Source organism: Canis lupus, chromosome 15 (assembly GCF_003254725.2).
Source record: "Canis lupus dingo isolate Sandy chromosome 15, ASM325472v2, whole genome shotgun sequence".
In the NCBI taxonomy this organism is placed as follows: Eukaryota; Metazoa; Chordata; class Mammalia; order Carnivora; family Canidae; genus Canis; species Canis lupus.
The window spans coordinates 55,750,243-55,778,241 of NC_064257.1; the positions used below are offsets into that span (position 1 = coordinate 55,750,243).

A 27,999-nucleotide genomic window follows, 5' to 3' on the forward strand; every position below is an offset into this window, starting at 1 on the left:
TTAAACATCGTTCAGGCTAGTCTTTTGCTACAATGCAGTTGCTGTCCACCAGGAGCAAGTTTGCCCCCCAGGGGACATTTGCTTCAGTCTAGAGACTTTTTTAATTGTCTCAACTAGGGAGTGCTATTGACATCTAGTGGGTAGAGGCCAGGGATGCTGCTAAATATTCTACAATGCAAAGGACAGCACCTCTCAACAAAGAATTTTCTGGCCCAAAATACCAATACTGCCTGTTTCAATGTATGGCCGAGATACACTATGTTCACTTCTGGGTTTTTTCCATCTATATATCTATATGAGACTAATAGTCTGGATTCACTGTCTTGGCTTAAAATGAGAAAAAAAGTGATATTCTTTAAAAAAAGAAGAAGAAGTCTAAAATTGATCCTTCAGAGAAATATTTATTTTAGCAAATCTAACATAGTCTCAGTGCAATGAGACAGTGATATGACAGTGATTATTTTGAAGTTTGGCTTGGATAATTTGAGATTAAAAATACAATGCATGTAAATATTGTTAAAGAGTACTTCCTGGCTATTAACCCATTAATTGTATACATCTGCAATAATCAGCTCAGGCAACATGCTCAAAGCTAACAAAATAACAACAGGATTACTTTGAAAACTCAATGTCAGGAACTTACTTTATGCTGGACAATTCTCAAAGCAAGTTCCTTGGCTTTAACTGTTGAGAAGATTCCCATGGGTTCCCCTTCAGATATTGCCCTTGTTATGTCCCTCAGCATCCTTCTAGGAAACACTATTTCTAAAATAAATAAAAAAATCATTAACCACTTAAAACATTTCAAGTATTACTATAAAGAATAAACACTTAAAGAACACTTAATGAGCATTACGTGAGTGTTCAAATTCAGTTAACCATAAACATTTCTACTAAAATAACAATATCTTCATTAAATAACTCTACTGACAAATAAAGGACTTTTATAGATTCCCATACCTCATTTCTCCTTTCATGGTATTAATTACCTCTACAGGAAAAAAGAAAAGTAGTGTTAACATACCCTTTCAGCCACAATTTAGAAACAGGCTTCTTATGTTGAAGTTGATGATAACAGAGATGTGTAATTTCAATAGGTTCTCCATGTCGAATGATTAGGAGGCATTAACCTCACAAGCCAATTTCTCCTGGCGAGGTGCTACCTACTTGTTTTAGCAATAAATTATCAAGCTGCAAAATAAGAATGATATAGCCTAGTTAAAAGAAAAAGCTTTGCATGGGCATGTTCTTTACATTTCCATGGTTTTTTTTTTTCCCCACTGATAAAAGTCCTCATCACATGAATGGCTGCCTTTTGGTAACCACCCATTACGCACTAGCACCTATGCCAGACATTCAGTATGCCCTGGGCTGATCATCGCAGCCACCCTGCTGGACAAGTATTTTCCCCTAGAAAACCAAAGCTCGGCCAAGAGCAAGCACCTGTACAACTACCGTTTGAATCAGACTATAATTCAAACCCAGGAAGGCTTTACTCCACAACCAGTGACCTATCGTGGTCTCCACGGGAGTAAAACTCACGAGCTCAAGAAAATTTAAGATTTTTTTATTCCTTTGTATTTTTCTTTACACAATATCCTACCATTCAAATGCCTAAACTCAGATCACAATAGATTGCTATAGTTACATTTTAATTCCTGCCTTATAGTTCATTCCACAAAGGCATTTTGCCCTGTGCAGTTCTCTTTCTTTTTCTAGTCCCAAGTCATTGAGGGGAAAAAAAATACTTTTCGTCTGTAATATATTTCTAGCTCAGTTTCTTTCTAGTAGTGTGACTTTGATCAGCTCAGACGTTTGTCAGTTCACACACACCCTCATTTGTAGGCTGTTGCAGGACATAGGAAAAAGATGTTTAGAGTCAACAAGAAGCGCTTGTATGTTCTCTGTCTGAAACTTTTGCTCACTGCTTAGCTTTGTCTGTGTTCGCGCTGGGGGGGGTGTGTTTGCAGTTGGAGGGGGGATGTAGAGGGGGGTGTAAAGAAGGATATTCAGACTTCAAGGAGGAGGGTGGGAGGAGAGATTCTGAGAAACAGAAAGGAAGAAAGGAAAGAAAAGGGAATGGAAAGAGAGGGAGAGGAAATGAGAGAGGAAGGAGGGAGGACTGCTTTGTAGCTGCTAAGACTGCAGACAGAAATAGCACACAACCACCGTGAGCTGTGTGCGACTCAGAAACCAAGACCAAATTGTACTCACTTTTATTAATCAGTTGCTCAGAAAGAAGGAAATGACATCTGGTCCTGTCTTCTTCTACATCTTAATTTTGGGTAAATATTGTAAGTATGCTCAGCATTTAATTTTATATACCTTAATAATGTTGTATGAGCTAACCACAATTACAAATGTTTATTACTTACATTTATGCTTTTAATATAAAAATGTGTTTTTTTTCTGATAGAACTGTAATCTCACTTCAGATTTATTCTTAAGTCATTTCTGGTATTTATATTAGAAACTGGAATATATGGGCAGAGTCAGTAGTTAAACAAGATTAGCATGACATACAAACCTATGTTTCAGAACAACCAATTTGTTTAAGCAACAGATATTTTATAAATAGGTTGATAATATTTCAAGAGAAGCAGTCTTTAAAAGAGATCGTGTTCAAGTTAGATGCCCATTGAAATATTCTGGGAAAGTCTTTACATTTATTCCAGTTTATGTGTAATTTCAATGCTTCGTGGTCGCAGTCTTTGTGATTTGATATCATAGGTGTGCCTTCTCACTGAGACATGCATTCATAAAACTCCTTTTTTATTTAATAAGATCTCTCTCTGTTTTCTGAAAGAAAAACAAGGAAAAGCACAAAGCAATGAAAAGCATAAACCAGGAGCCCAAATGGGCATTTTTACTTATGTTATAATGACTATTTTTACTCTCTCTCTCTCTGATATATTTTTGAGAGAAAAAATTAATCAAGGGAGAGTCACTCTGCATTAAACTCTATTTAAATTATAGTAAGTAGAAATAAAATGTTTGCATTTCCTAGGTAATAAATGATGAGAAAGTCACAGCAAATCAAGAAAGAAAACTTTCTGAGTATCTTTAATACCTTAGGATGCTGGAAATGAATAAGCTTTAACAAATTTAGAATTCACATGCATGTTTACATTCCTCCATCTCTTAAAAGTCTGCAGAAGTCGGTTTTCACGAAGATACTCTATTGAGAATGTCTCCAAGTAAATTTTGATCCTAACTCTCCCAGTTCTGATGTCATGTCCTGCATGAAAGTGATTTTTTTTTCCCTTTCCTCTCTTGACCTCCAATATGCTTTGCTTTAATGGTCAAATGGGAGAGACAGCATCAAAACCGAGGAAACAATTCAGAATCCTGGAGAAACACTCTAGCTCCTAGCTTTCTCTGTCTCTAATCTTGATAACTGATATTTCATTTTTCATTCTAGTTTCACTGAATTAATTGACATACATCACTGTAGAAATTGAAGTCAAACAGAATGACGGTTTGATTTACATATATTGTGAAATGATTACACAATAGGTTCAGTTAAACATCTTCTTATATAGATACAATAGAAAAGAGAAAAGAATAAAGGGGGGAAAATTGTTTCCTTGTGATGAGAACTCATAGAATTTACTCTCTTAACAACTGTCCTATACATCACACAGCAGTGGGGGCTGCCATCATCATATTGGATATGACATCCCTAGCACTTATTTCTCTTATAACTGGAAGGTTGTACCTTTGGACCACCATCCTTCGCTTCCCCCACCCTCCACCTCCCATTATTTCCAGTAACCACAAGTTTTATCTCTTTTTCCACGAGTTTATTTTGAGAATTTTCTTTTTTTTTTTTTTTTGAAGATTCCACATATCAGTGAGATCATACAATATTTGTCTTTCTCTGAGTTATTTCACTTAGTGTAATGCCTTCAAGGTCCTTCCATGTGTCACAAACAGTAGAATTTTCTCGTTTTTTATCACTAAATAATATTCCCCTGTGAGAGTGTGTGTGTGTGTGTGTGTGTGTGTGTGTGCCACTACTTCTTTATTCCCTCATCCACTGATGGACATGTAGCTTGTTTACATGCCTTGGCTGTTGTATATAATGCTGCTATGAATACTGGGGTGCGTATCTTAATGAGTTAGGGTTTTTCATTACCTTTGGATATATTCACAGAAGTGCAGTTGCTGGATCATATGGTAGTGCTATTTTTAATTTTTGAGGATCCTTCCATAGTGGCTATGCCAATTTGCAATTCCACCAACAGCATGCAAGGATTCCCTTTGCTCCACATCCATGCCAGTTTTCTTTTCTCTTGCCCTTTTAACAATATCCATTCTACAAGGTATGAGTTGGTATCTCATTGTGGTTTTGATTCACATTTTCCTAGTGTATGACTAGTGATGTTGAGCATTTTTTCATGTACCTATTGGCCCTGCTTATATCTTTTTTGGAGAAATATCTCTGCAGGTCCTTTGCCCATTTTTTGATTGGGTTATTTGGTTTCTTGCTATTAAGCTGTATGAGTTCTTGTTATGTTTTGGATATTAACCCCTTATCAGATATATGATTTGCAAATCTTTTTCCCATTCTGTATATTTTCTTTTAACTTTGCTGATGGTTTTCTTTGCTGTTCGGTATAGTCCTACTACTTGTTTATTTTTTAGTGTGTTGCTTTGCTTCAGGTACCATATCCAAAAAATCATTACCAAAATCCATACCAAAGAGCTTTGTTCCTATGTTTTCTCTCAGAAGTTTCATGGTTTCAATTCTTACATTTAAGTCCCATTACCCATTTTCTTAACTAGAGGTCCAAAAGCCAAATTGCAAACCACCACTAAAAATGGAATGTTTCTCATTATAATCCAAGCATTTAAGCTACCAGAGTTTTTAACACTTGTAGCCAAAACCTTCATAAATCAATAACATTTTACCATCTCCTACTACATTTCAATAAAATGAATAAATTAAATAAGCCAACGGTATACTTTCAAATTAGGCATTCTAACAGAATATGGAATTCTAATATGAGGAATTCAAGGATATGTAAGAGGTATTCAGGGCAGGTTGAAAAGCAACTCTAGCTGCTGTGTTTCCAGCCAATTCAGTTTAGAAAAAAAATAAAAAGAAGAAGAAGAAGAAAAGAAAAGGAAAAAATCCCTGTTTACATACTATCTTTTGTTCAAATAATTATTTTCATGGACAGAGAAGAAAAAGTAGATGATGATGATGATGATGATGATGTCAAAACACTCCAATTTTTTTAAAATTTAAGTTATCTTGTAATTTAAAAAAATATTTTTTGACAATGTAGTGTGACTACCTAAAGGTTTCAAGGTCTCATCCTTCCATGCCATCTGCAAAGGATGAAGGCATAAACATCTGATGCAGAATTTGGCAAGCAGGATTCCTGGCTACAGGGTGTCAACTGAGTGGGGGGTGGGGGGAAAGGGCATTTGGCAGGAACCTCCAAAATAGCAACCCACACCCATAATTCACCTCTTACTTTATCTCATGGTCCAGCTTTACCAAGAGAGGGTTTCCTATTCACAGATCAAAAGAAGTCAACAACCATATAAGGACAAAATCTTAAATCTTTATAACTATCTGTGGTGGTTAGGGTGTTTGTTTATTTTGTAATCCACTCTCCTGTTGCCTGGGAAAGGCAATGGGATCTCCTAGAAGACTTCTGGCCTAAGGTGCTTCTCAGTACCACCATGTACTGGTTGTAGGACTTACCCTCTTGAGCTTGTAAAATGACAATAAAATCATTCACCCTTAGTTTGCAAAATGGCAATAAAAATTTTTACCATAGTCACATCCCAAAGCCCTTATGTTTGCTTCTTTATTACATTAAATTACCTCCTTGGATCTTTACAACAACTCTATTATGTAGATAAAATGAAGCACGTGAGGAAGGCAAGACCCAAGGATATTCAGTACCTTGTCACAAGACTCAAGCTAATAAATAATAGTAAGGCTCAAGATTTGAATGCTTTTAAAGTCTATACTCTTTCCCCTAGACCGTGAACATTCTGAGAGATAATGTGTATAAAGACTTAAGCAATTATTAGTTACCTTTTTAACCAAAAATACTTATCAAATGCCAGTTACCTTAATAAGCATTAGACTAAGGGGTGACTTCAGCATGATCCCTGCTCTGAGGGGTAGAGTGGAGAAGACAAAGTCACCTAGGATTACCAAACAGTGAGACAAGGGCAAAAATCTAGATGCAAAAAAAAAAAAAAAAAAAAAAAAAAAATCTAGATGCACACATACAGAGGCAACATGAAGATTTGGAAAAGGTTTTCTTTCACTTTTGAGAATTTCTAATTCCTTATAAATTCCTCTGTCTATAGTCTAGATAGCTATATTGTGCCACTGTTGATTTATTAGTTTCGATAATGTATACCATGGTTATGTAAGAGTTTACTGTTAAGGGAAGCTTGGTAAGGTATATAGAGGACTCTCTGTATTGTTTTTACAACTTCTTGTGAGTCTATAATATTTCAAAATTAAAAGTTAAAGAACAATCTCCAAGAAGAATTGTATCTTAAGTCCTTATCAGTAAATGCTTTACTCATTACTTAAACAGTATCATTAAACAAAAACAATCTTTTTATTTTACACTTTGGATAGACAGGGAACAAATGAGGAAATAGCAAACAGAAGAGGCCCAAACATAAACTTGATCCACTTCAGTATTTTGCCAAGAACTGATCCAGCTGGGAAAGTCCTTACTTTTAGATTCCAAATGGATACTTCTTAGAAGACCATCTGAGGTTTTCCTTAGGTCTTACAACAGGCAGATCTTCTAATAATTTTTCTCTGACCATTAAGAAGGAGAAAGCAAGAGATTTTCCCAGAACAGACAATTACTATATGAAAAAAAAAAGAATGCTGATCTATTTACCCACCTCCAAAAGAAGAGAGAATAAACTTTCCAATACACAGACTACAGACACATCCATTATTGCACCCTATATTTTTGAAGGTTACTAATAATTTCGAATTGTTCTTTCTTTGAATTTGGAATCATATTTTTAAGTTTCAAATAGAAAGAAAATTAACAAGTCTGTGCGAATATATCATCATCTGTAAAAAGGGAAACAAAGCACTACATTTGTGAACTAAATAGTTTTGCAAACATAATTTCACACATTAGGCAAACTTGTTAAACTGAAATGTGCTTGGAACTGGGTGTTCTATTTAGGTTCAGTTTTTTGTTTTGTTTTGTCTGAAAAACTATAAGCATTTATACCATTTTGATTTCAAGCACTATGATTGTGGTTATAGTTGTAGTTGTTATATTTACCATTTATTGAAAGCTTTCCACAGACCACGAATTATGTACTAAGTGCTTTATAAACATTATCTGATTTTATCCCTATAAAAACCCTACAAGAGATTCTCTTTTTGCAAAAGAGGAAACAGAAAATGAGAAATATTAAGTAGCATGCCTGGCATCATTCCCTAGTAATTGTGGCAAAAGAGATTTCATTCCAAGCCAATCTCCTTGAAAAGCCTATGTTAGTAAAACATGAGTCAGTTCTAATATTTTCTCTAAGTATAAAATCTTAGAATTAAAAGGGTCCTTAACAGATCCTCTGATCTAGCCCACTGGCCTTGAGGCAAGGTAGACATTTCTCCATTGTAGAGATCAAGCAATAAAGAACTATTGACTGGCCCAAGGTCACGAACAGGTAAATCCAAATAAAAACAAAGTGTGTACAACTTGGGGTAAGGCCCTCCCTATCCCAGGGAAGTTCAAGAAATTCATGTCTAGTATTTATGGATCACCTCCTATGAGCTGATGCCATCTGCTCAGGTACATCTTTCAGTGTGCACCAACTGAAGAATTAGGATTCACATGTAAATAATTTGAAGGTATAGAATATTAAACTCAACCTGTATTGACCTAAGGATTTTTGCTTAGAAAAAGCAAGTGTTCTCAGCACTTGACCCAGAACTATACACATAGAAAGTACCAATAAATACTTGCCCGATTCCTATGGTAGCCTACCTCTCCCTCCTCCTGGGTATGTTCTCTCCCCATTATCCACAACCCCAGTAGCTCTGGGTCTTGTCTTGTACACAGGGATCTGATACTCTCCCATCCTCTTCAATTTTGCACTTTCACCCATCACCCTGATCAGAACAACCAAAAGCTTTATCCTTCTTTGGAGATAAACAGGGGCCAGCCAATCTCAGAGGTGAGGGAGGTAGAGTTTTTCAGTATTTTTCCATTTAATTTTGGAACTACCACTCTAGTTTGGGTGGGTGGGTGGGTTGATTGGTTGGTTGGTTGGTTGGTTGGTTGGTTGGTTGGTTCAGTGTAGTCATGGAAAAGGTGTTGTTCTGAGGAAGACACCGGGAGAAACTGGTTTAACCTTTGGCTTTTTGACTTGTACCACACTAATGATTGTCCAGCATCTCCTTGAATGTTTCACAATATCCACCAGCTGCAACGAAAAGATCCTGGCATATGATACTGAGCAGGTTGATAGTCCTAGCGTGATTGCACCTTTTCTAAAAGGAGCCTGCAATGTGGTGGCTAAGAGGACAAACTTACTAGGCAAGGTCCTTGATTTTAATCCTTCCAGACTCTTATCAGCTGTGTAGCCTTAAGCAAGTTCTCCATGCCTCAGTTTCTTTATCCACAAAATGGTGTTAACATCTCCCAGGACTATGGGAGGATTAAATGAGATATATATATATATGCCTGATAGAGTAATTCCTGAATAAATGGCCACCAAACTCCACATTTCTGCAAAGGGTTTATGTATGTTTGCCATTAGATTGGTTTAAGGGCACACAATTTAACTTTGGAAACCAGGCTGCTAGTGTACTGAGTTGTTTAGATGTTTTGTTTCATAACAGGAAAAGGACCAAAAAATAAAGAAAAAGGACTTAAAAAAAAAAAAAAAAAAAAACAGGGGCCAGCAAGTCATGAATATTTCAAATTGAGGTTTTATTGTCTATCACAACGATGCTAAAACTCAAGCTAAGGGGAAAAAAAGGATAATATAAAGTGAGTTCTTCTGTTCTGTTATTTGTTAGAAATTGAGATTTTCCTGGGGCACCTGGGTGGCTCAGTTAGTTAAGCAGCTGACTCTTGATTTCAGCTCAAGTCATGATCTCAGGATTGTGAGATCAAGCCCCATGTCGGGCTCCAAGCTGGCCATGGAGCCTGCTTAAGATTCTCTCTCTTTCCCTCTTCTCTACCCATTCACTACCTCCCTCCTCCCATGTACACTTTATCTTTCTCTCTAAAAAAAGAAAGAGGGGTGCCTGAGTGGCTCACTCACTTAAGCATCGCGTTGGGCTCAGTTTATGATCCTAGGCTCCTAGGATCAAGCCCTCCATTGGTCTCCCTGCTCAGGGGGGAGCCTGCTTCTCCCTCTACCTCTGCTGCTCCCCCTGCTTGTGCTCTCTTTCTCTCTTTTGCTCTGCTCTCTCTTAAATACATAAATAAAATCTTTTAAAAGAAGAAAGAAATTGACATTTTCCTGTCAAACAGTTGTATTTTATCATAATTTGGCCATTCGATTTTTTTTTGCCAAATTGATTCATTTCATAATTATTTCAATATTACCTGAATTAAGTGGGGTCACTTTATTTCTTAAATCTTCCATAATAACAAATATATCTTTTTTTAAATAATCAGTACTCACAAAAAAACCTCTGAGAATTATCCTTCGTGAGAAGGACTCTTGGGGCTTTTGCACTTGCTGCTCTAGACCATGTGGAGCCCTTGCTTCTGGCAGCTATACCAGCTCCTCTCTGCATGCTCTCTCTCCACCATTACTCCTCAACATCTTCGTCGACCCCTCCGCCCATATTAGCCTTGGCACTCAAGTTCTCATTCCATAGTGAAGAACTACACAGTTCTCTGGCCTGAGTCCCTCTCTCCAAACTCAACTCCAGGTCCACCTTTTAGTCAAGGTGCTCAGCTGAACCAAACATCACGCATATGATCAGCTACAAAAAGGGACAGCAGATAATCTGATAATACTCTTTAATAGTAAGATTCACCCTTCTTAAAAGGCAGCTAAGAGTTAAAATATTTTTGTTTTGTTTTTGTTAGAGGATTGAATATGCACTTAAACAATGACATGCTCTAATTCATTGATTAAAACATCTAATTATGCCACTGTCGCCTGATCATCATTTTTCTGAACTCTTAACTATACATTTAAATAAAAGTAATGGTTTTTTTTTTTTCCTTTTTCCAGCATCTGAGTCTCCAGTGTTTTGCTACTTAGTTAGGTGGTTTCATCTTACGTCTCTCAGATACTTTTTTTATTTAAGTTTCATAGAATTAGGCTCTTGAGTTCAAGGGAAAATCAAAGCTTATGGAGTACAACACCCTCATTTTTTACCTAGGAAGCAACTGAGGTCATAGAGCTGTGTTCCCTTTTGTTGTCTGTTGTATTATTCTTCACTCGCTCTTAAAGATGGGCCTCCAACTTTCATATGTAAAGCAAGAAGGGCAGGAAATATCAGAAGGGTTAAACATCATCTTAAAATAGAACCTACCTTGAGGTTATTAAAATAAATGCATTATCCACCAAAATCCTCGCCTCAAAGATTAAGACTTTGCCAATACATTAAGCTTAGCATAATCATTATTCACACACCTGCCTCGTAGATAAACATTTTCAATCATTCTCACAACCAGGTAGACAATGGGCAGGGAGAGTAGGGTCTGATCATGCCTCTCCAAGTCCATGCTTGCATCAGGCCCAGAGGAACTTTAATGAAAGGGGCTTTCATAAATCTCAGAGTAGATTAAGATCCAGTGGACGTCTTCAGTATCTGTATTCCCTCTCCAGTCTATGCTCCTGTGCTATTCCTCAGACATCTAAATTGTCTTTAAAGATTTATTGATTGATTTTAGAGAAAGAAAGAGAGAGAGACAGCACACAAGTGGGGAGAAGGGCATAGGGAAAGGAAGACAAGCAGACTCCCTGTTGAGAGCAGAGCCCAACACAGGGCTGGATCTTGAACCTGAGATCATAATCTGAACTGAAACCAAGAGTCAGACACTTAACTAACTGAACCACGCGGGCGCCCCACAACTAAACCATCTTTAAAGATACAGCCCTTTCCATCACATGCCCTGCAGACACTGAATCTGGCCCTTGGGGCCATCCCTCTTCGATGGGAGAGAGCCTTTATGTGCCATAGGAAACAGGAGGCTGAGGATTGCTATACTGGTGTCCAGTGAAGCTACAGTGGAAAACTCTTTGTCAACATCTCAGGAGTCATTTGCAGACTATCAGAATCTTCCTGACACTTCTAGTTTCCGGAAAGATCCCTTCTTTTCACTAGGTACGCCCAAATAGCTTGGGCACCAAATACCTATATGCTTAACCTCTCCCATCACCTCTCCCTTCCCAAAAAAAATACCGTGCCTTGTCTTTCTGCTTGTGCTGAGGCTGGTGTCATAGAGAGGAGATACAGTCGAGACCATGTTCTTGTTGAAAACATCACCCTGGCTTGCTCTTTTCCTCCACACACTACCTCAGAACACACAATTTCCTGAGATGGAGCAACATGTTTTCCAACTTCACGGAGATTGAAGGGACACTTAGAGAAGCAATGCAATGCGTCTTCACTGTTGTGTGAAGCTACCCAAAGGCATTAAGAACTCGTGATTTAGTAGCAAATCAATCCCATGCTGGTAGTAAGCTATCTGCCACATGCCAGTCTGATTTCCTCTTTATCCTGTTGGTTGAGATAGTCTTTGCATTGAGATGAAGCGGGCATGGGAAGATTGAATGCGTCTCCCTGGCCACCTTCCCACCTCCTTCAGGCTTTGATCCTGCTCAGTGCTCAGTTTCTCCTCCTTTTCATCTCTCCTACCTACAGTCTGCTCAGTGCCAAGAGGAATCATTTCCTTACCTGGCGTTTCCTTACCTGGCCTCCAAGAGGTCCAGATATTTGATTTCCAATTCTAATCAACCAATTCCTCCTCCCCCTCACCACCACCCGATTTCTCCCCTTTTCACCCTATCCATCACCTCTATTCCTCAGCCTCACCATACCTCTTGACAAATAACACACACCAAGAGACACTCTCGCCTCTCGGCCCCCAATCTTGCAACCAGAATTCTTATTTCTACTCACCTCTTATCCTTGAGACCCCCTCCTCATGAGTTAGGATGTTCATAGAGGATGGTTCCCTACTAAACACACTTTCTACACATTATATATGCACCCGTTTTATAGCTACCTGCATTCATGGACATTTTGGCTAATTTTTGCAACATTCAGTAAGATGATTCCAACATCTGATCCTCACAGTGTAAGGGAATCATCACCCTGAAGGTTCCTGTAGGTGGAGCCATTTAAATAAATCTTACTTTATAGATTTGAAATTGAAATGTTAGAGAATGCAACATGCTGATGGACATGAACTGACAAATTTTGAACAGAATTCATCAATGTACGTTCCTGGATCTACCAAGAGCATCATATAAGCTACCACATAAAGCTGTTTTGAAAGCTGTTACCCAGGTTCCTTGGCGCAGGTATAAGTTAGTGAAAATAAGTAAATTCTCCAGGTGTTTTGAGCTTCTGAGACAGAACACAACTGGCACTGCCATCACATTCACCCCCAAAACCTCTGATCCTTGTCTTCCCTTTTCAGCCTCTTCTCTCCTCACCCTGCTTGCCCTCAGCCTTTTGGTATTTTAATAGGCTTTTCCCAGAGCAGGCTAGAAATGTTTCAATGGTCAAAAAAATATGCCATTTTTACTTTCCTAGTTGTGGCTGATCTGTTGGAAACTGCAAAACTGCGCCATGGTTTATAAATGTTTCTACTTTCTCACGCATTTCCAACTTAGACAAGAAGACGTCATCAGTCAGGCTTGCTGTTAGATTCTCTTAACCTCCACTTAACCTCCCTCTTTGTGTTAAAATCAAGAGAGGTGGCTAGTTGAGCTAAGTTAGATTTAGATTTGTGTTTCTCCCCTTCTGCCTGCAGCCCTCACCCCTGATCTCGAGAGCTCACTGCCCAACAGTTTATGCTCCCTGGAAAGAGAGATTGTTGTTGTTTGTTGAAATTCAATAACTTTTGGCAACTGAGCCTTCATCCCCCATGTTGACCTGAAATAATGTAGCAAATCATTTGTCCATCAAATCCATTTTAATGGGAAAAAATCTATACAAATCTTTTTGCAGCGCTGCTGGCTCTCAGGCATCTCTTTCAAAGTTTCTACACTGGTAATATATAGCAGGTTCAATATTATTCTCATGGTCCATTACAGTCATTACCTAGGAGGAGCTGCACAAGGAAATTAAATAGACTTATTCCCTTCCCTTTAGGAGTTCACAATCTATGACAGCTTGATGTCGGTCTTATAAGGTAGATACTAACAGACACAGACTAGAATTATTAACTTAAGATGCGAACAGATAGGTCAAGGCCAAACATTTTGTCATGATTAAATCCCCTTGACATTTTGCCTGTGGTACAGCTAATGAATACCTGAATAGGTAACTAAGGGGTGAATGCGGTACTGATCAAGAAGCACGAAAGTCAACGAGGCAGTGTGTTATGGAGGAATCAGAGGAAGAATGATGCAACATCATCTGCAATAAAAAGAAATAGTGTTTGCAGATGGAGGGTAAGCTCTAAGAGATTAAGAATTCAGTGAAATCTCCCGGCAGTCTGTGATGAGGAGGCCGGATAAGGAACAAGCTGAGACATGTATGTGTTGGTGATGGTGTTAGTGTAACCTTTATAAAGCTATTATATGTGATCCAGTCTCAGAATGGGTTCACACTTAATGAAACTCATGTAGAACAAGGGCATTCACCTTCATTCATGCCTCTGAAAAGCTTTAAAGAATCATCCGTTGTACATGATCTACATGAGTCTCCTTGGAGTGCCATGCACTCTCTTCTCTATCTCTCTTCAATCGCCAAGAACTTTTGACTCTCTTCCCCAGATTTCTCTCTTTGATGCAGGACCACATGGACTCCCTCCTGCCTCCTTTCCCCCACCACTCAGCCCTCACTCCTCATGCACTCCTGATACAACATGCTCCTCTGCCACACAGTCTCCTTGGGCACAAAATTTGTTTTCTATTCTGACAACTTTTTTCAGGAAGATTCATTTCTCAGTTTCTGATGGGTTTTTTTTCCCTCTGAGGAAGTAGAGGGGAGGGGAGGGGCTCAAAGAAGGAGGTTAAAAGGCAATGCCAACATTATTGGTCATGAAATGTAAGGGTGCATGCAGGGAAAGGTGTAAACTTTACACACACACACACACACAAATACACACAGAGTAATAGTTTCATACCATCATTAATATTAAGTGTATCAAAACCAGATATAGGATATAATATACAAATTTTCATTTTTAGGCCACTGATCTCAGATGTGCAAAGGTGAAATTTTATTTCTGTGACTAAACTCAGAGTTTATGACTCCTACAAAAAAAGGACAGATGTTTAAATTTGCTAATTCAAAGTAGCTTTGTTTAAAAATCGGCAAATTTATCTTTAAAATACAATCTTGGGATGTCCGGGTGGCTCAGCAGTTGAGCATCTGCCTTCAGCTCAGGGTGTGATCCCAGGATCCAGGATTGAGTCTCACATTGGGCTCCCTATGGGGAGCCTGCTTCTCCCTCTGCCTGTGCCTTTGCCTCTCTCCATGTCTCTCATGAATAAATAAATCAATCTTTAAAAAAAATAAAATAAATAAAATACAATCTTTTTTAAAAAAAGATTTTATTTATTTATGAGAGACATGGAGAGAGAGGCAAAGACACAAGCAGAGGGAGAAGCAGGCTCCATACGGGAAGCCCGATGTGGGACTCCATCCCAGAACCCTAGGATCATGCCCTGGGCCAAAGGCAGGTGTTAAACCGCTGAGCCACCCAAGGATCCCCTCAAAATACAATCTGAATCCCTTAAGAATGCTTACCCATTCCGCCCACCCATTTACGCCTTCTGCCCAGTAGCATGTAGGTTCAGAGACAGCTTCTGAGACATGGTAGTGGTGGACAGGTGGAGAGATGTACATCTACAGTAACTACCAGCTCCATGTGAGGTTCAGCTCCTCTGTCGGATGTTGGCATCAGCATCACCAAGCATTCAAACACTTCCATGTTCTCCAGCTACCAGGGCCAGATAATCCACATGCTTCTCACCTGGCAACAACGCCTCTCTGCATTGACCATCTGCTCATAGCCAGCCTTCTCAGGAGAGGAAAGTCTCAAATGTCCTTCACCTGTCAGGAGCCCAGGGAGATTTCAGGCTGACTCAGCTTCTGCTCTAGCTAACCTCTCTGCCACAGGTCCCCAGTCCCCTCGCATCATACAGGGCATATGGCTTCTGCGAGAGACTTGCCCTTCCCTTGAGCTGTGCATTAGGATTTGGGGCAAGAATCACCTGTTTGGTCAATCCCCCAGGCTCTGTCAGTGATTTCTACCTCCCCTCTTCCCTAAAGTAGTTTTAGATTCCAAGTTCACAGGGTGCTTCAACCACACATTTTGTTCCCACTGAGTTCAAGAAAATTGCTTTGAGGGTATCACCCATGCTTACCCACCACTGTAGGTTGGGGAAACACTCAGTGCTCTGAGCCCTTCAATATTTGAGCTTGATAGTCAAAACCAAGATGATAGACAAAAAATAAATAAAAAGAAAAAATATGCTGCCTCAAGTATCTGGTTTTTGCAGTTGAAAGCCATGACTTTTAAGCTTTGAAACTCAGGCAAGAATTTGACTATTCCAGAAAAGCCCTTCTGTGCTCTACCTTCCTTGAGCAATAAAGTACAACCCAACATCCTATATTAGTGGCAGAAGGGTAAAAAATGAGTAACTAAGAAAGAGGAATATTTGGATATGCAATCAAAGCATGAAGCATTCAGTAGGCAGGAATTATACACACAAAGCCATAGTAATTTGAAAACTAATTATAAGCCATATTTTGGTAAAATGGGAACTTTTGAGAATTGGCAAAATATTTAATATCAAATATTTATCTGGATTTCCCAATAATAATAAATGGATACAAGTGAATATACATGTCTATTCTCACTTTTGAGAAAATTCTAAAGGAAAATCATAATATTCACAACTTAAATAATGGTGGATAGAGTTATTCACTTTATCAAAGGGATATGTTCATTTGGTTATTTGCTTGTTTTTTAAGTTACATGAAAATGTACCCATTCTACCTGGATCCTAACCCAAATATCACGACTATAATCCTATAGTCCATAGTCCTATAGTACGATTTCCTCCTATTCTTTCAGTCTGTTGCCCAAATTGGTTCCTCTTATTCCACTTACACCTATGCTTTGCATAATTTTTATTTTTAATCCCTTTTCCCTACATTCTACCATATGCTTTCTTTTCCTGTTCTAAACGACACCAATCACAGTATTATGGATGAAAACACCATAATATAAAAGTGTTATATGAATTGTGTAAAATCCCAAATCATTGTGTTTACCTATTAACTTTCTTCCACAAATTTTTTCAAACAGAATATGTGAAGCAATAGAGTTTGTGATCAACATTAGGTAGGAACAAAGGGTAGTCTGACATTATGCGCTCATCTACCAGAAGCTGTGCTATCACAAATGCTCTTCTCCAGTCAGTTCCCAGGAACATACACTACTTTTAAACTTATTCTGGGCAAACTGCTGCAAATGTTTAATATATATTACAATGTGCTATATTCTATGTAGTTAGATACACAAAATGTGCTAGACCAAAGTTACCATATTCTGATCGTTGACAGGAATTATTTACCTTGCTGAAGTTGTATTAGAGTCAGTTACATTATTGAAGGTCGGGCTGAAGATAAACACTCAAAGGTATTGTCTAATTAAATACTCACATAAACCCTGGAGGGGAGATGTGTTCTCACCTCTCCACATGAGGGACTGTCTCAGATTTAGGAATTTGCTAAGATCACTGGTCTTAAGTGCTTGATTTAGAATTTGAACTCAAGTTTATCTGATACCTAAGTCTGAGTTCTTTCCACTCATACAAACATCAAAATCATGATACATAATTACTGGATATTATCTCTCATTTTTTATAGAACAAATATTTTTACTCCCAATTACAGATGAGCAGACTCATCAATCAAGTTGAACTCAATTCAGATCTGCCACTTACTGTTTCCTAGGGGAAAAGAAGGCACTTCTAGAGTGTGGGCAAGGCCACAGAGACAGGAAAGGGCATGGAAGGATTAGGAAATAATGAGAAGTTGGGATGGTTTAAGGATAAGGCTGAAGCAAAATCTTGGAGATAAAGTTAGAAAGGATGATTAGAACTAGATTATGAAGTCTTTGTAAGCCACACTCAAGAATGGACTTTGGGCTATAGTACCTAACTGACTGCAGTAGAAGTTCTGTACAGAATAATATAGAGATTTCTTGTTCGAGAAATTACTCTGATAACTTACCAAAAACAGTCTAGAATGTGAGATGCTGAAAACAATTCCTAAAGGAAGTATCTGCTGAACTCAAGTCACTAGAGAAGTAGAGGCTATGAACAAGAAGTAGAGGCTATGCTGGTTTTTACAGTTTTCATAGGACCTTAATACATTTTTAACATATTTTCTCCCTGGCTAGGACCTATGAAATACACAAAATATGTGTTGAATACAAGACAAAGTTTTAGTCTACTATCCAGAATGCAATGTGACTGGCTTTTTTTGACACTGCACTCCATAAACATCCAGCAATTCTCCCTACTTCTAATTTCCGGAAGAGTCTTTTGATCTACTCTATGCCTGAATTTACATGATTCCTATTTCTCTTGTGTTATTTTCTGTTTTCTTTAATTGCATGATGCTTTTGGATCCAATCTGAGAATAAGGCAAAAGATAAAACATAATAGGAAACGTTGCTAACAAATCTGCATACAATAATAGACAATAGGTGGACAACCTGATTATTTGAATCAAATGGAAGGTACTATCTAGAAGTACAATCTCTGCTCCTTAATCAATAAGTAACTTTGCAACACAAAGCTGTTACTGAGAAAGTGTCAGTAAACAAACTTAAGGGTTTTTACTCAGCAACTCACAATACTTAGTAACCTCACAATAGTGGAAAAACAGTATAGATGTGAATAATGTAAAATACTGTGCTCATAGGGCAAAGGCATAATATCTATAAGATAAAATTTTATTCTTTGTTTTAATATGTTCATGTTTTAATCAATAGTACTACTTGAGGGTCACCTGGGTGGCTCAGTGGTTGGGTCAGCCTTTGGCTCCGGGTTTGATCCCAGGGTCCTGCGATCGAGTCCCACATCAGGTGCCTCACTGGGAGCCTGCTTCTCCCTCTGCCTATGTCTCTCCCTCTCTCTATGTCTCTCATGAATAAATAAATAAAATCTCTAAAAAAAAAATAGCACTACTCGTGGTAAGCTTTAAGCACAAGTGTATAGACATTACTTAATTTCTTGGAGTTTCCTTGATGAAGGTCACAGTAAGAATGGGATGAAATGGTGCTGAAAGTTTAGGGCACATTACTAATCATGCATCAGAGATGGCCTCAACCCTCAGCACATTTCTAGTCTCCCTAAAAATAGCAGATCCATGCTATTTACAAAAGTAGCTTGCCCAGAACATCTTCAAAATAAGAGTATATTATATTATTTCTGCAAGTATTATTTCTACAAGCACCGAACAAAGGAGATACGTGAGTGAGTTGGCCGGTTAGCTCAACTAGTTAGATCATGGTGCTAAGAGGGACACGTAACTAAAAATGGGCTCCTTTTGCAAATATTGTAAACATTCTGTAAAAGCCATTACTAACAGCTGCTGTGACCAGAAATGTTATAACCACTAGTCACAGAAAACTAAAAAAAGTTTCAATACATTTATGAGAATACAAGAGATTCGCTTTCAGCTGGACAAATCCTTTCATTGGATAAATTACTTTCTGGTATAAACTAAATGCATATTTGGAAGCTATATTAACTCTTAAAAATAACGCAGTCAGAAGACCATATACATTCTGGAGTTAGACTATCAGTGTACTACAAAGGGTTTACGGTGGTGAGCTGAAAGGAGGCCACACATATAGAATGCACAAAGTTTTGTTTATTGTTTTCCTAGAAAGTATAAATTCCATGCCAATTTGTCAATTTATGATTTGGATTTTTGTTCACTTGATTAATGCAGATGTGTATTCTAGATTCTAAATCTAAAATCCAACCTCAACCTGTCTTTTGGATTTTTACTATCATTTGATGACAGACTATAGCTGTGGTAAATACACCACTAGCGATACTGAAGAGCTAGTCCTAATTCCAAATATTTCTCTTTGCATCTCTTTGTTCCCTTAATTTTCTATTCCTTCCATCCTTTCCTCTCTTTGCCAAAAACAACAACAACAATGCAAACCAACTAAGTTTCATTTGTCTAGTGTTCCATAAACAAAAACTATGATCCCTAGAATTGCTGTAAGTCTGGTAAAAGGGCTAATGTCCTTTGAGGAAACAAAGATTTGGTGGCTACACTAGAATCAGGCCCAGGATATATTTGGGGGGATATTAATAGAAATTGAGTCCTAACCAGCTGAAGCCAGAGTCTGAAAGAAAGGCCACAGAGATCCTCACAGCACCACAATTTTAAAACACTATTCCAAATGTTCCATATACATAGATAATTATTCATTCTCCCTTTGTTTTGGCTAATATATATTTTTTAAAGATTTTATTCATTTATTTGACAGCATAAACACAGGGAGCAGGAAAAGGAGAAGCAGGCTCCCCGCAAGCAGGGAGCAGGATGCAGGGCTCCCAGGACCCCAGAATCATGACCTGAGCCAAAGGAAGATGCTTAACTAACTGAGCCACCCAGGAGCCCCTAATATTTTTTTGAGTTCCTACAATATGCCTAGCATCAGTACAGGCATCAAAAGTCCATGGTGGACAAAACAAGAAGGATACCCTGCCTACGGGAATTTGCATTCTGGGGGCGATATTAAAAAACAAAAAGATAAACTAATAAATAAAATGTTTCTGATAGTAATAAGTGTTGTGAAGAAGAAGGAGGGAAAACAAAACAAAACAACAATGTAATAGGATAGAAACTAGCAAGGAATGTGGACTTAAGACAGAATGATCCCAGTTTCAGTAAGGCAGGGATATTTATGCTGAAACCTGAATAATGAGCAATAGTCAGCCATGAGCCAGAGGAAGAACAATCCAGGCATCCAGGTTGCTAGAAGAGCTAATTCAAAGACTCCAAAGTAGGAACAAACAACCCTTCCAGAGGACAGTCAAAATGCCTGAAATTGAGTGAAGCAGGAAAAATGGAAAGAAACCAATAGAGATGGCTCGCTCATGTAAGGTCAAAGGGGAGGGTAGAGAGTTCGGATTTTTATCCTAAGAACAATGGGATGACATTATAAATTTTGAAAGAGGATATTTTTGTGATGTGATTTATTTTTGAAAGACCCCTCTGGCTGCTGTATGCAGAACAGGTTAAAAGAGAAGCAGGAAATCCAAGTGAGAAATAACTGTAGCAAAGAAAAGACAGTGGCGGACCCTATAAGGAAAGAAAGAAACCGAGATGAGGAGACATTGGCACATTCAGGGTAGCTGTGAAGAGAAAGTCACCAGCCCTTGCTAAAGGATCACAGCTGAGAGGTGAGGGGAAAAGAGAAAGAGAATCCATTTTTTTTAAGATTTTATTTATTTATTTGACACACAGAGAGCGCGCACAAGCAGGGGGAGCAGCAGACAGAGGGAGAGGGAGAGGGAGGAGCAGACTCCCCACCAAGCAGGGAGCCTAATGCAGGCTTGACCCCAGGGTCCTGGCATCATGACCTGAGCCAAAGGCAGATGCTTAACCAACTGAGTCACCCAGGTGCCCTGAGAAAGAGAATCCTAAAAGGTGAGAGAAGGCAAAAGGAATTGTAAGGATCCAAGAGAAGCTAACAGAATTTTCTTTAAAAAGAGAGAAGAACACATAGGAAAATGTCCCTGTAAAGCACAGATCCTCTACTTAATAATTCAGTTCTGGAGGAATGACGCTTTCCCTCACCTGCCCAGATGAGTGTCCAACCCACTTATTGGTCCAATGAGCCGGGTACAGGTGGGCAGGTCAGCAGGCAGCCACTGAGATGGAGCCCAGCTGGCAGCAGTCCTACTAGAGTAGGACCAAAGAAGAGAAGACGAATCCTTCCTCACTGCTTAACCTGGTGACCTGAATTAGTAACCATCTCCCAGTACAGGCTTCAGCTTAATTTGAGATGGCAACATGGACAGAATCGGCAGTCGGGCAGTCCCCGACACAGAAAAGCACCCCTCGAGAACTGTGTTCATTAGAAATCAATCATGAAAGGTTTGAGGACGGGGGTGCCCTACAAAAGACTAAGGAGAGTTTTAACTAATTCTTGATAGATATCAAGAAGAATAGAAAGGGATAAGCGATATCTACTTGGTATCACAGAGGGTCTTAGCCTCAAAGTGGGCTGCCTGTGACTCTTAGCATCTCAGCCAACATTCAGCCCATGATGCTCACAATTTCATGGATCGATGATTGAATGGATGGGATGGATCCTATTAAATATATTCTCAGCCAAGTTGTTAGTTACAATAGGAATAATCTGGAAATTAAAAACAATGGATTCAGGAAGACGGGAAATTCGCACATAGTTCACGTGACTTCTGTGAAGGGCAGTGAGGGACGCCTTCATATCCATTAGCTTCATCTAATCATACCAAAAAGCCTGGAAGGGGGATTTACTAATCCCCGTGTTCTAGAAGACGAAACTGAGAAGTTATGAAACCTGCACAAAGTCCACAATGGCACAACTGGGAGCTTCCAAGAAGAACTCTCCCCACCCGGCCGCAGCCACACTTAGCCTAGGCCGTGAACACGCAGTACCCCCGTGGGGGGCAGGTCTTGAGGACTGCCGTTGGCTGAGGTTGTGGTAAGCCTGAGAGAAGGCACAAGGGGGAAAATACAGTATTCAGATTTGAATAAGCCTCCTTGATCTTCCTGCATAGTAAGTGGTTATATGGAAAAGCATTAAAATTAAGGCCATGACAAATGTTATTAACCAAATTGTAGCCACCATGGGGATCCTGAAAAGGAAGCAGTGGTCACTTAACCTGTAGCCTGCAGACATGCAGTCAGTCAGCAGTGAGTGGTGCCGGGAAGAGCCCTGTAATGATATTCAGAGTCCTGCTTATTGTATTTCTCCCTCAGAGGTAATATCCCCAGAGCGTACCTTGAGACATCTATGTCGCATCCCATTAAACCTTGTCCAACTCTCAGTCTATAAATAGGCCTTCGAAATTGTCCTTTGGGTTAAAGATGAGGGGGAAAACCAGAGACTCCAAGGCACAAACACTGGTGATATGGAATGACATACCTCGTAAATCCTATGTCTGGCATTCAAAGTTTTGTGTCTCACACCCATAATACTCAGAAAGCTTAATGCTTATATCCATGACACACACCCACACACCCAGACACACAGATACATGGTGTCGAGGTGATTTCACATTTATTCAAAAATGATGTGGGTACGTGCCCAAATAGCAGGCAGAGGGGAGGTTAAAGAGTCTTCAAATAATAAAAAATTTTAAAGCTGGGAACTCAAAGAAGCTTTTCAGCCACAGGAAGTTTAAAAGATTAAGATATTTACCAAGCTTTTTAAATTTTCATTTCGAAGAATTTTAAACGCACAAAAAGATGACAAAAGTAGTGAACCAACACCCCATACCTTTAGCCTGGATTCACTCATTGTTAACATCTTCCCACACTTGCTTTCTATCTCTCATCAAACACACAGGCAGGTTTTTCCTGCTGAATGATTGAGGAGTAAGTTGCAGGCATCATGATGCCTTGACTCCTACCAAATACTTCAGGCTGTATCTTCTAAGAATTACGTTACCTTAGCCTCATACAACGATTAAATTCAGAAAAATCTAACATTGATAAAATCAGACTATATAACATAAAGTCCATATTCATATTTCATCAATTATCTTAACTGTGACCTTTATAGAAAGAAAATATTTTTTTTCTAATCCAGGCTCCAATCCAGGATCACACCTTGCATTCAGCAGCCACAGCTCTGTAGTCTCCTTTAATCTGAAGACAATGACGTGAGTTTTGAAGAATGTTGCTCTGTAGAACATTCCTCAGTTTGGGTTGGTCTGATTCAAGGGTACACTTTTATATATACCTAAAATAATACCTTTCGCAAACACAAGACTGTTACAAAAGTTACCATAGAATATACCAGAGGGAAGCTACCTGCCATGGGCTCATCGCTGTTAAAGTGTCTCCTCGTATTACATCATTTTATCTTTAAAATAGGGCTTACAGAACTCCCATATCACACTTGTTCTTTTCATGGTTTTCCACCAATTTTCAAACAAAAACATCATACTTATCTATCCCGATTAACTTTCAAAGTCATTTCTCTCTCTCTCTCTCTCACTCTCTCTCCCTTTTTTTTAAGATTGTATTTATTTATTTGAGAGAGAGAGAGCATGAGCAGGAGGGAGGGGTAGAGAGAGAAGCAGGCTCTCCACTGAGCAGAAAGCCAGAAGCAGGGCTCCCTCCCAGGATCCTGGGATCATGACCTGAGCCCAAGGCAGATGCTTAACCCACTGGGCCACCCAGGCGCCCTTCAAAGTCAGTTCTGAGGCATTAATCAAAACCCACACTTGGCCTTCGCCTGTCGGCAATGATTTTCATTTTCCTAGGTTCCCTTACCTCTATACATTTACGGTTGTACCCCCCTCTGGGGTAGGCAGTCCCTATCAGTATTTTCATCAATCCCCTCTGTCTCAGAAATGCATTCTAAGTGCTGCAAAGAAAAAGACCAAGCAACAGTGGCTTAAACAAGTGAGTCTTTATTCTTCTCACATGAACACCACCCAGAAGTAAGTGCTTGCTGGCACTGGATCACCTTGTCCAGCCATACCTTTAGGATCCTAAGCTCGCTCTTTCACTCCACCATCTTTTGTGCATTTGTTATTGTGTTAAACGCTGATCTCCTAATGTATGCCAAGACGGCTACTGTAGCACCAGAATTAAGTCCACGTTCAAAGCAGGAAGAAAGGAAAGACTGACACAAAACTCCATCTTTCCCCTTTAATCAGGAAAGCAATAGCTCTTCCAGAAATTCCCCAAGAAGACTTCTACTTCTTAGATACCACTGGCAGGAATTTGGTCACATAGGCTGCCTAACAGCCAAGGCAGCAGGGCACACGGGGAATAGGAGTATCATTATTGTTGAGGCTGGTCTCATTTTCCAGTACAGAACACATTGTCACCAGAAAAAAAAAAAAGAAGAAGGATTCCATTATGAAAGGAAAGGGGGAAGGAGATAATGAGCAGGCAACTAGAAATTCCCCTGTCTCCTCCCAATCACTATTTAAATGTATCCATTCTCTATTTCTCAGCTTCATTCTGTTTCTTCCCAATTTTTCCTCATTTATCTTCTCTTCCTAGTACTTTCCCTTGAAAAATGAACTTTCAAACACTTTTTGTTAACATTTTATCTTCCACCCAGAATCAAATAGTATTACCCCACACTTATACTGTCTCCTCTCTTGACATGTGAGGAAACCTGAAATCCAGCAAGATGAATTGACTTGCCCAAATTTGCCCATCAATTTATTTTTTTTAATTTTATTTGTTTATTCATGAGAGACAGAGAGAGAGAGAGAGGCAGAGACACAGGCAGAGGGAGAAGCAGGCTCCATGCAGGGAGCCGGATGTGGGACTTGATCCCGGGTCTCCAGGATCTGGCCCTGGGCTGAAGGCAGCACTAAACCGCTGAGCCCCCCGGGCTGCCCTGCCCATCAATTTAGAGGCATACCCAAGAATAAAACATAACTCTGCTGAACATCAGAATTGATACTAAATATCAGAATAAATGGTGCATATTTGTCCACGTTGTTCTATTGGGTTCCTCTTGCCCATACCTTGGCCATTTAAATAGAAAGTTCTCCACGAGAATTCATCAATTCAATTGTTTATTTCTGGAAACTTCTCTGAGAGGAACGATCATGAGAATTGTATTTTCACCTTTTTAAATTCTTTATTTATTCTCTAAATATGAAGGAAGGAGAAACCTTCCTTCATATTTAGAAGAAGTCATTGTCTTCACTGGAAATCCTAATGAGTCTGAATTTATAAAGCTGCCATTTCTAATACATTTGCCAAGAGACAACAGGAAATTGTCTACTTAGATGCATTACATTTGTCTTTGACCTTGTGAGGAAATATCTTAGAACCTCCAGGGTGACAAACATAAGATATCCTGTCGAAGCAGTATTTCATCCTTACACTGGAAAGATTCCAAAAGAGAGACAGATCACCCAGAATAGAAGTCAAAGAGGAAGTCGGTCAGAAGGTATAACTGATGTTGGTCATGAAGGGTCATAAGCCAAAAAAATGAAGGCTGAAATATGAATGATTTTTCAGGGGCTCACCAGCAGGTCAATATGGGGAAGTGAGTTGAGGCACCGTGTTAAGAACACATGCTCTGAAGTGGATCGGACCTGAGCCTGAATCAGTTCCGTCACTTACCAGTTCTGCGACCCCCCTCAACGAACTCCTCTATGCCTTACCTTCTAAACTGTAAAGTCATGATGCTGTTAATAATTATTTCACGGGATTGTTATGAGGATAAAATGAAGCAAGGCATGTGAAGTGCTTAGCCTAGGCCTCACATAGTGTAAGTGCTGAGAAACACGAAAGAAAGAACAGCCAATCAGCAAAAGTTTCAAGTAATGGATTCCTGGGTTTAAAAAAGTAGGTTATGGTGAGTTGGGACCTCTTTGACTGTAAGGCTAAAGGTGTAACCAAAAGGAAATCACTAAAAATTTACTACCTGGACATGATATGATATGAACTGGAATCAGTTGAGATAGTAGGAATGGAAATAAGGTGCTGAATGGAAGAACTATTAAGAAATACAACTGCCCTTGATTTAGGATCTCTATTTCTTGGCTGCGCTACTAGAGTGATCAATAAAACTGACGGCTGCCGTACCAGGGAGTAGGAATAAAATGTGACGGTTGGAAAGTCGAGAAAACAGTTTTGTCATGATTTGAGAAATATGCTAGAAATGAACAAATAGAGAATTCAAAAACCTTGGCTACTTTATGTGTTGGGAAATAGGTGCATCCATTCAATAAATTCTTACTGAACGCTTATTAAGCCAGAATGCTAAGCCCTAAGAACTGTTTGTAATAACATCTCACCCAACTGATGATCACTTACTCTAGAACCCCCAAAATTTTGATCCTTAAAAGCCATCGAAGGACAAAAGAAGAGGAAAGAAATTTTGTTCTTTTCAAGCCCTTGTTCACAGCGCATTTGCTCATTCTTTACACACAAGTTTACTGTGTCTGAGCATCTTCATTTGTAGCTACAGTCAGTTCAAGTAAAAAAAGTTAGAAATGGTAATTAGAGGACTAAGCCTAGAGAGGAAAACAAACTAATGGTGGGTGAAGTGGCAGCTGATGAAGATTTGTGGAGAAAAACTGTACAAAGTACAGGAGTCTGCGGTCAAATTTATAGGACACAAATCCCCTCAAAAGACCCTTAAGATATCTTTGGGCTGTTCAACATGATAACCCAAATTCACAGAGGGAGATTAAGATCATATTCAATAGCTTTCCGAAACTTCAGAGGTTTCAGAAAAAATTATATCACAGACACCAGTATAGAACATTTTTGACAAGTTTTGCTAAAAGGGGAAGACAAAAAATGAGAATGGCACTGGCATGGGAAATGGGATCATGAAAATTTTTTTTCTCTTGTTTTGTTTTTAAGAAGGGAGACATAACAGCACATTTTCAGGCTGTTGAGAATAAGCCAGGAAAGAGGTAAAAAGTCGATGACGCTTGGGGAGAAGGAGGAACCACTGGAATGTGTCCTGAGTAGGGGAAAGGAGGTGGTACCTGCAGCTCAAGAGGGAGGGTCGACTTGAGGCAAAAGCAAAGAAGGCTTATCCGAAACAAGGGCAGAGGAGCAGAGCACGAGAGGGTGGTCTGTGGGGAGAGGCAGTGGGGAACAGTGGGGCTCCTCTGAGCAGCATTAACAGCTCCCCAATGTTCACATCCTATTATGAAATGGATCATGTGCTTTTTCCTGCCCAATTTAGCCCCAGGTCCAAGAGAAACAGAACTGGACAGAACCGAAGCTACAGCTTCCCCATAAAAGTAAACGTGGAAGCAACACATCTTACATGTCGCAATTCAACAATAGCCAGATTCGCGAATCTCAACTCCTCTATTCCTAGAGCTACTACTTATTCCTTCAATGAAGGTTTTCCAGATGCTTCCCAGGAATAGCCCATCACTGAGCATGCACAATAAACCAAGCAGCTCTTTCCCAGCAGGGGCCAGACAAGCTAATCCTACACGCTTGCCTAGGGAGTTACCTTCTTCCAGAAAGGATTTGCGTAGTAGCAGCTTGGTAGCCTTTGAGTAGATTAAGGTCAGAATTCATCCCAGTGATTCTGTAATTCTGGAAAGAACCCATTTAAAATATATTTTGAACTCCACGGTGCTTGATTTCAATCTGTTTTTAAAAATACACACACACACACACACACAATAGAATATGCCACTTTTTTAAATGTGGCTCTAACTCTACAATTTAGACACACATAATACAGAGATAGTAAAACTCTTTTTAGGAACTTAGGGGCAGAATCATGGAACTTCATTTCTCAATAAATGAAATTAACCCAATGCCCACTCCTGCATATAGCAGAAAACTCAATGTGCCTCCAGGTAATCCAATCACTTCTGTTTTCTTCCTACCTTTTCCCCTTCAATATCCTTTGGGTTAATATCTTGCCAATTTCAAGCTCGCCACCTCCTATGTCTCCTCTCCAGAAGTGCTCTAAAGTGGGCCATGCTTTTGGTGTCATCTAGACTCTGGTGGGAGGGGCATCTGCTCTCGGTCCTTATGGCCACTGCTGGATCATTCACACAGGAACCCGCACCACCCAGGCTTAGTTCCTGTTTCTCTGTCCCTGTCATATC

The 27,999-nt window shown here is 39.3% G+C and overlaps 1 protein-coding gene and 1 long non-coding RNA gene across 5 annotated transcripts in view; one reads left to right on the forward strand and one right to left on the reverse strand.

Annotated features, from left to right (window-relative positions):
• LOC118350822 (uncharacterized) lies at positions 1-27,901 on the reverse strand. Its single transcript, XR_004805347.2, has 4 exons — positions 27,775-27,901; positions 27,390-27,475; positions 1,025-1,191; positions 1-765 (listed from the first exon to the last, which is right to left on the reverse strand). It is a non-coding gene; the product is annotated as an uncharacterized LOC118350822 (long non-coding RNA).
• Positions 2,024-27,999, forward strand: part of RXFP1 (relaxin family peptide receptor 1) — a 96,432-nt gene continuing 70,456 nt past the window's right edge. For 3 of the 4 annotated variants that reach the window (XM_025439123.3, XM_025439125.3, XM_025439127.3), the window contains exon 1: positions 2,032-2,294. In XM_025439123.3, the coding sequence (XP_025294908.1) occupies positions 2,246-2,294 (49 nt within the window). In that variant the 5' untranslated portion in view covers positions 2,032-2,245. Of the gene's footprint in view, positions 2,295-27,999 lie in introns of all 4 variants that reach the window. The other variant, XM_025439126.3, reaches the window with a different exon arrangement.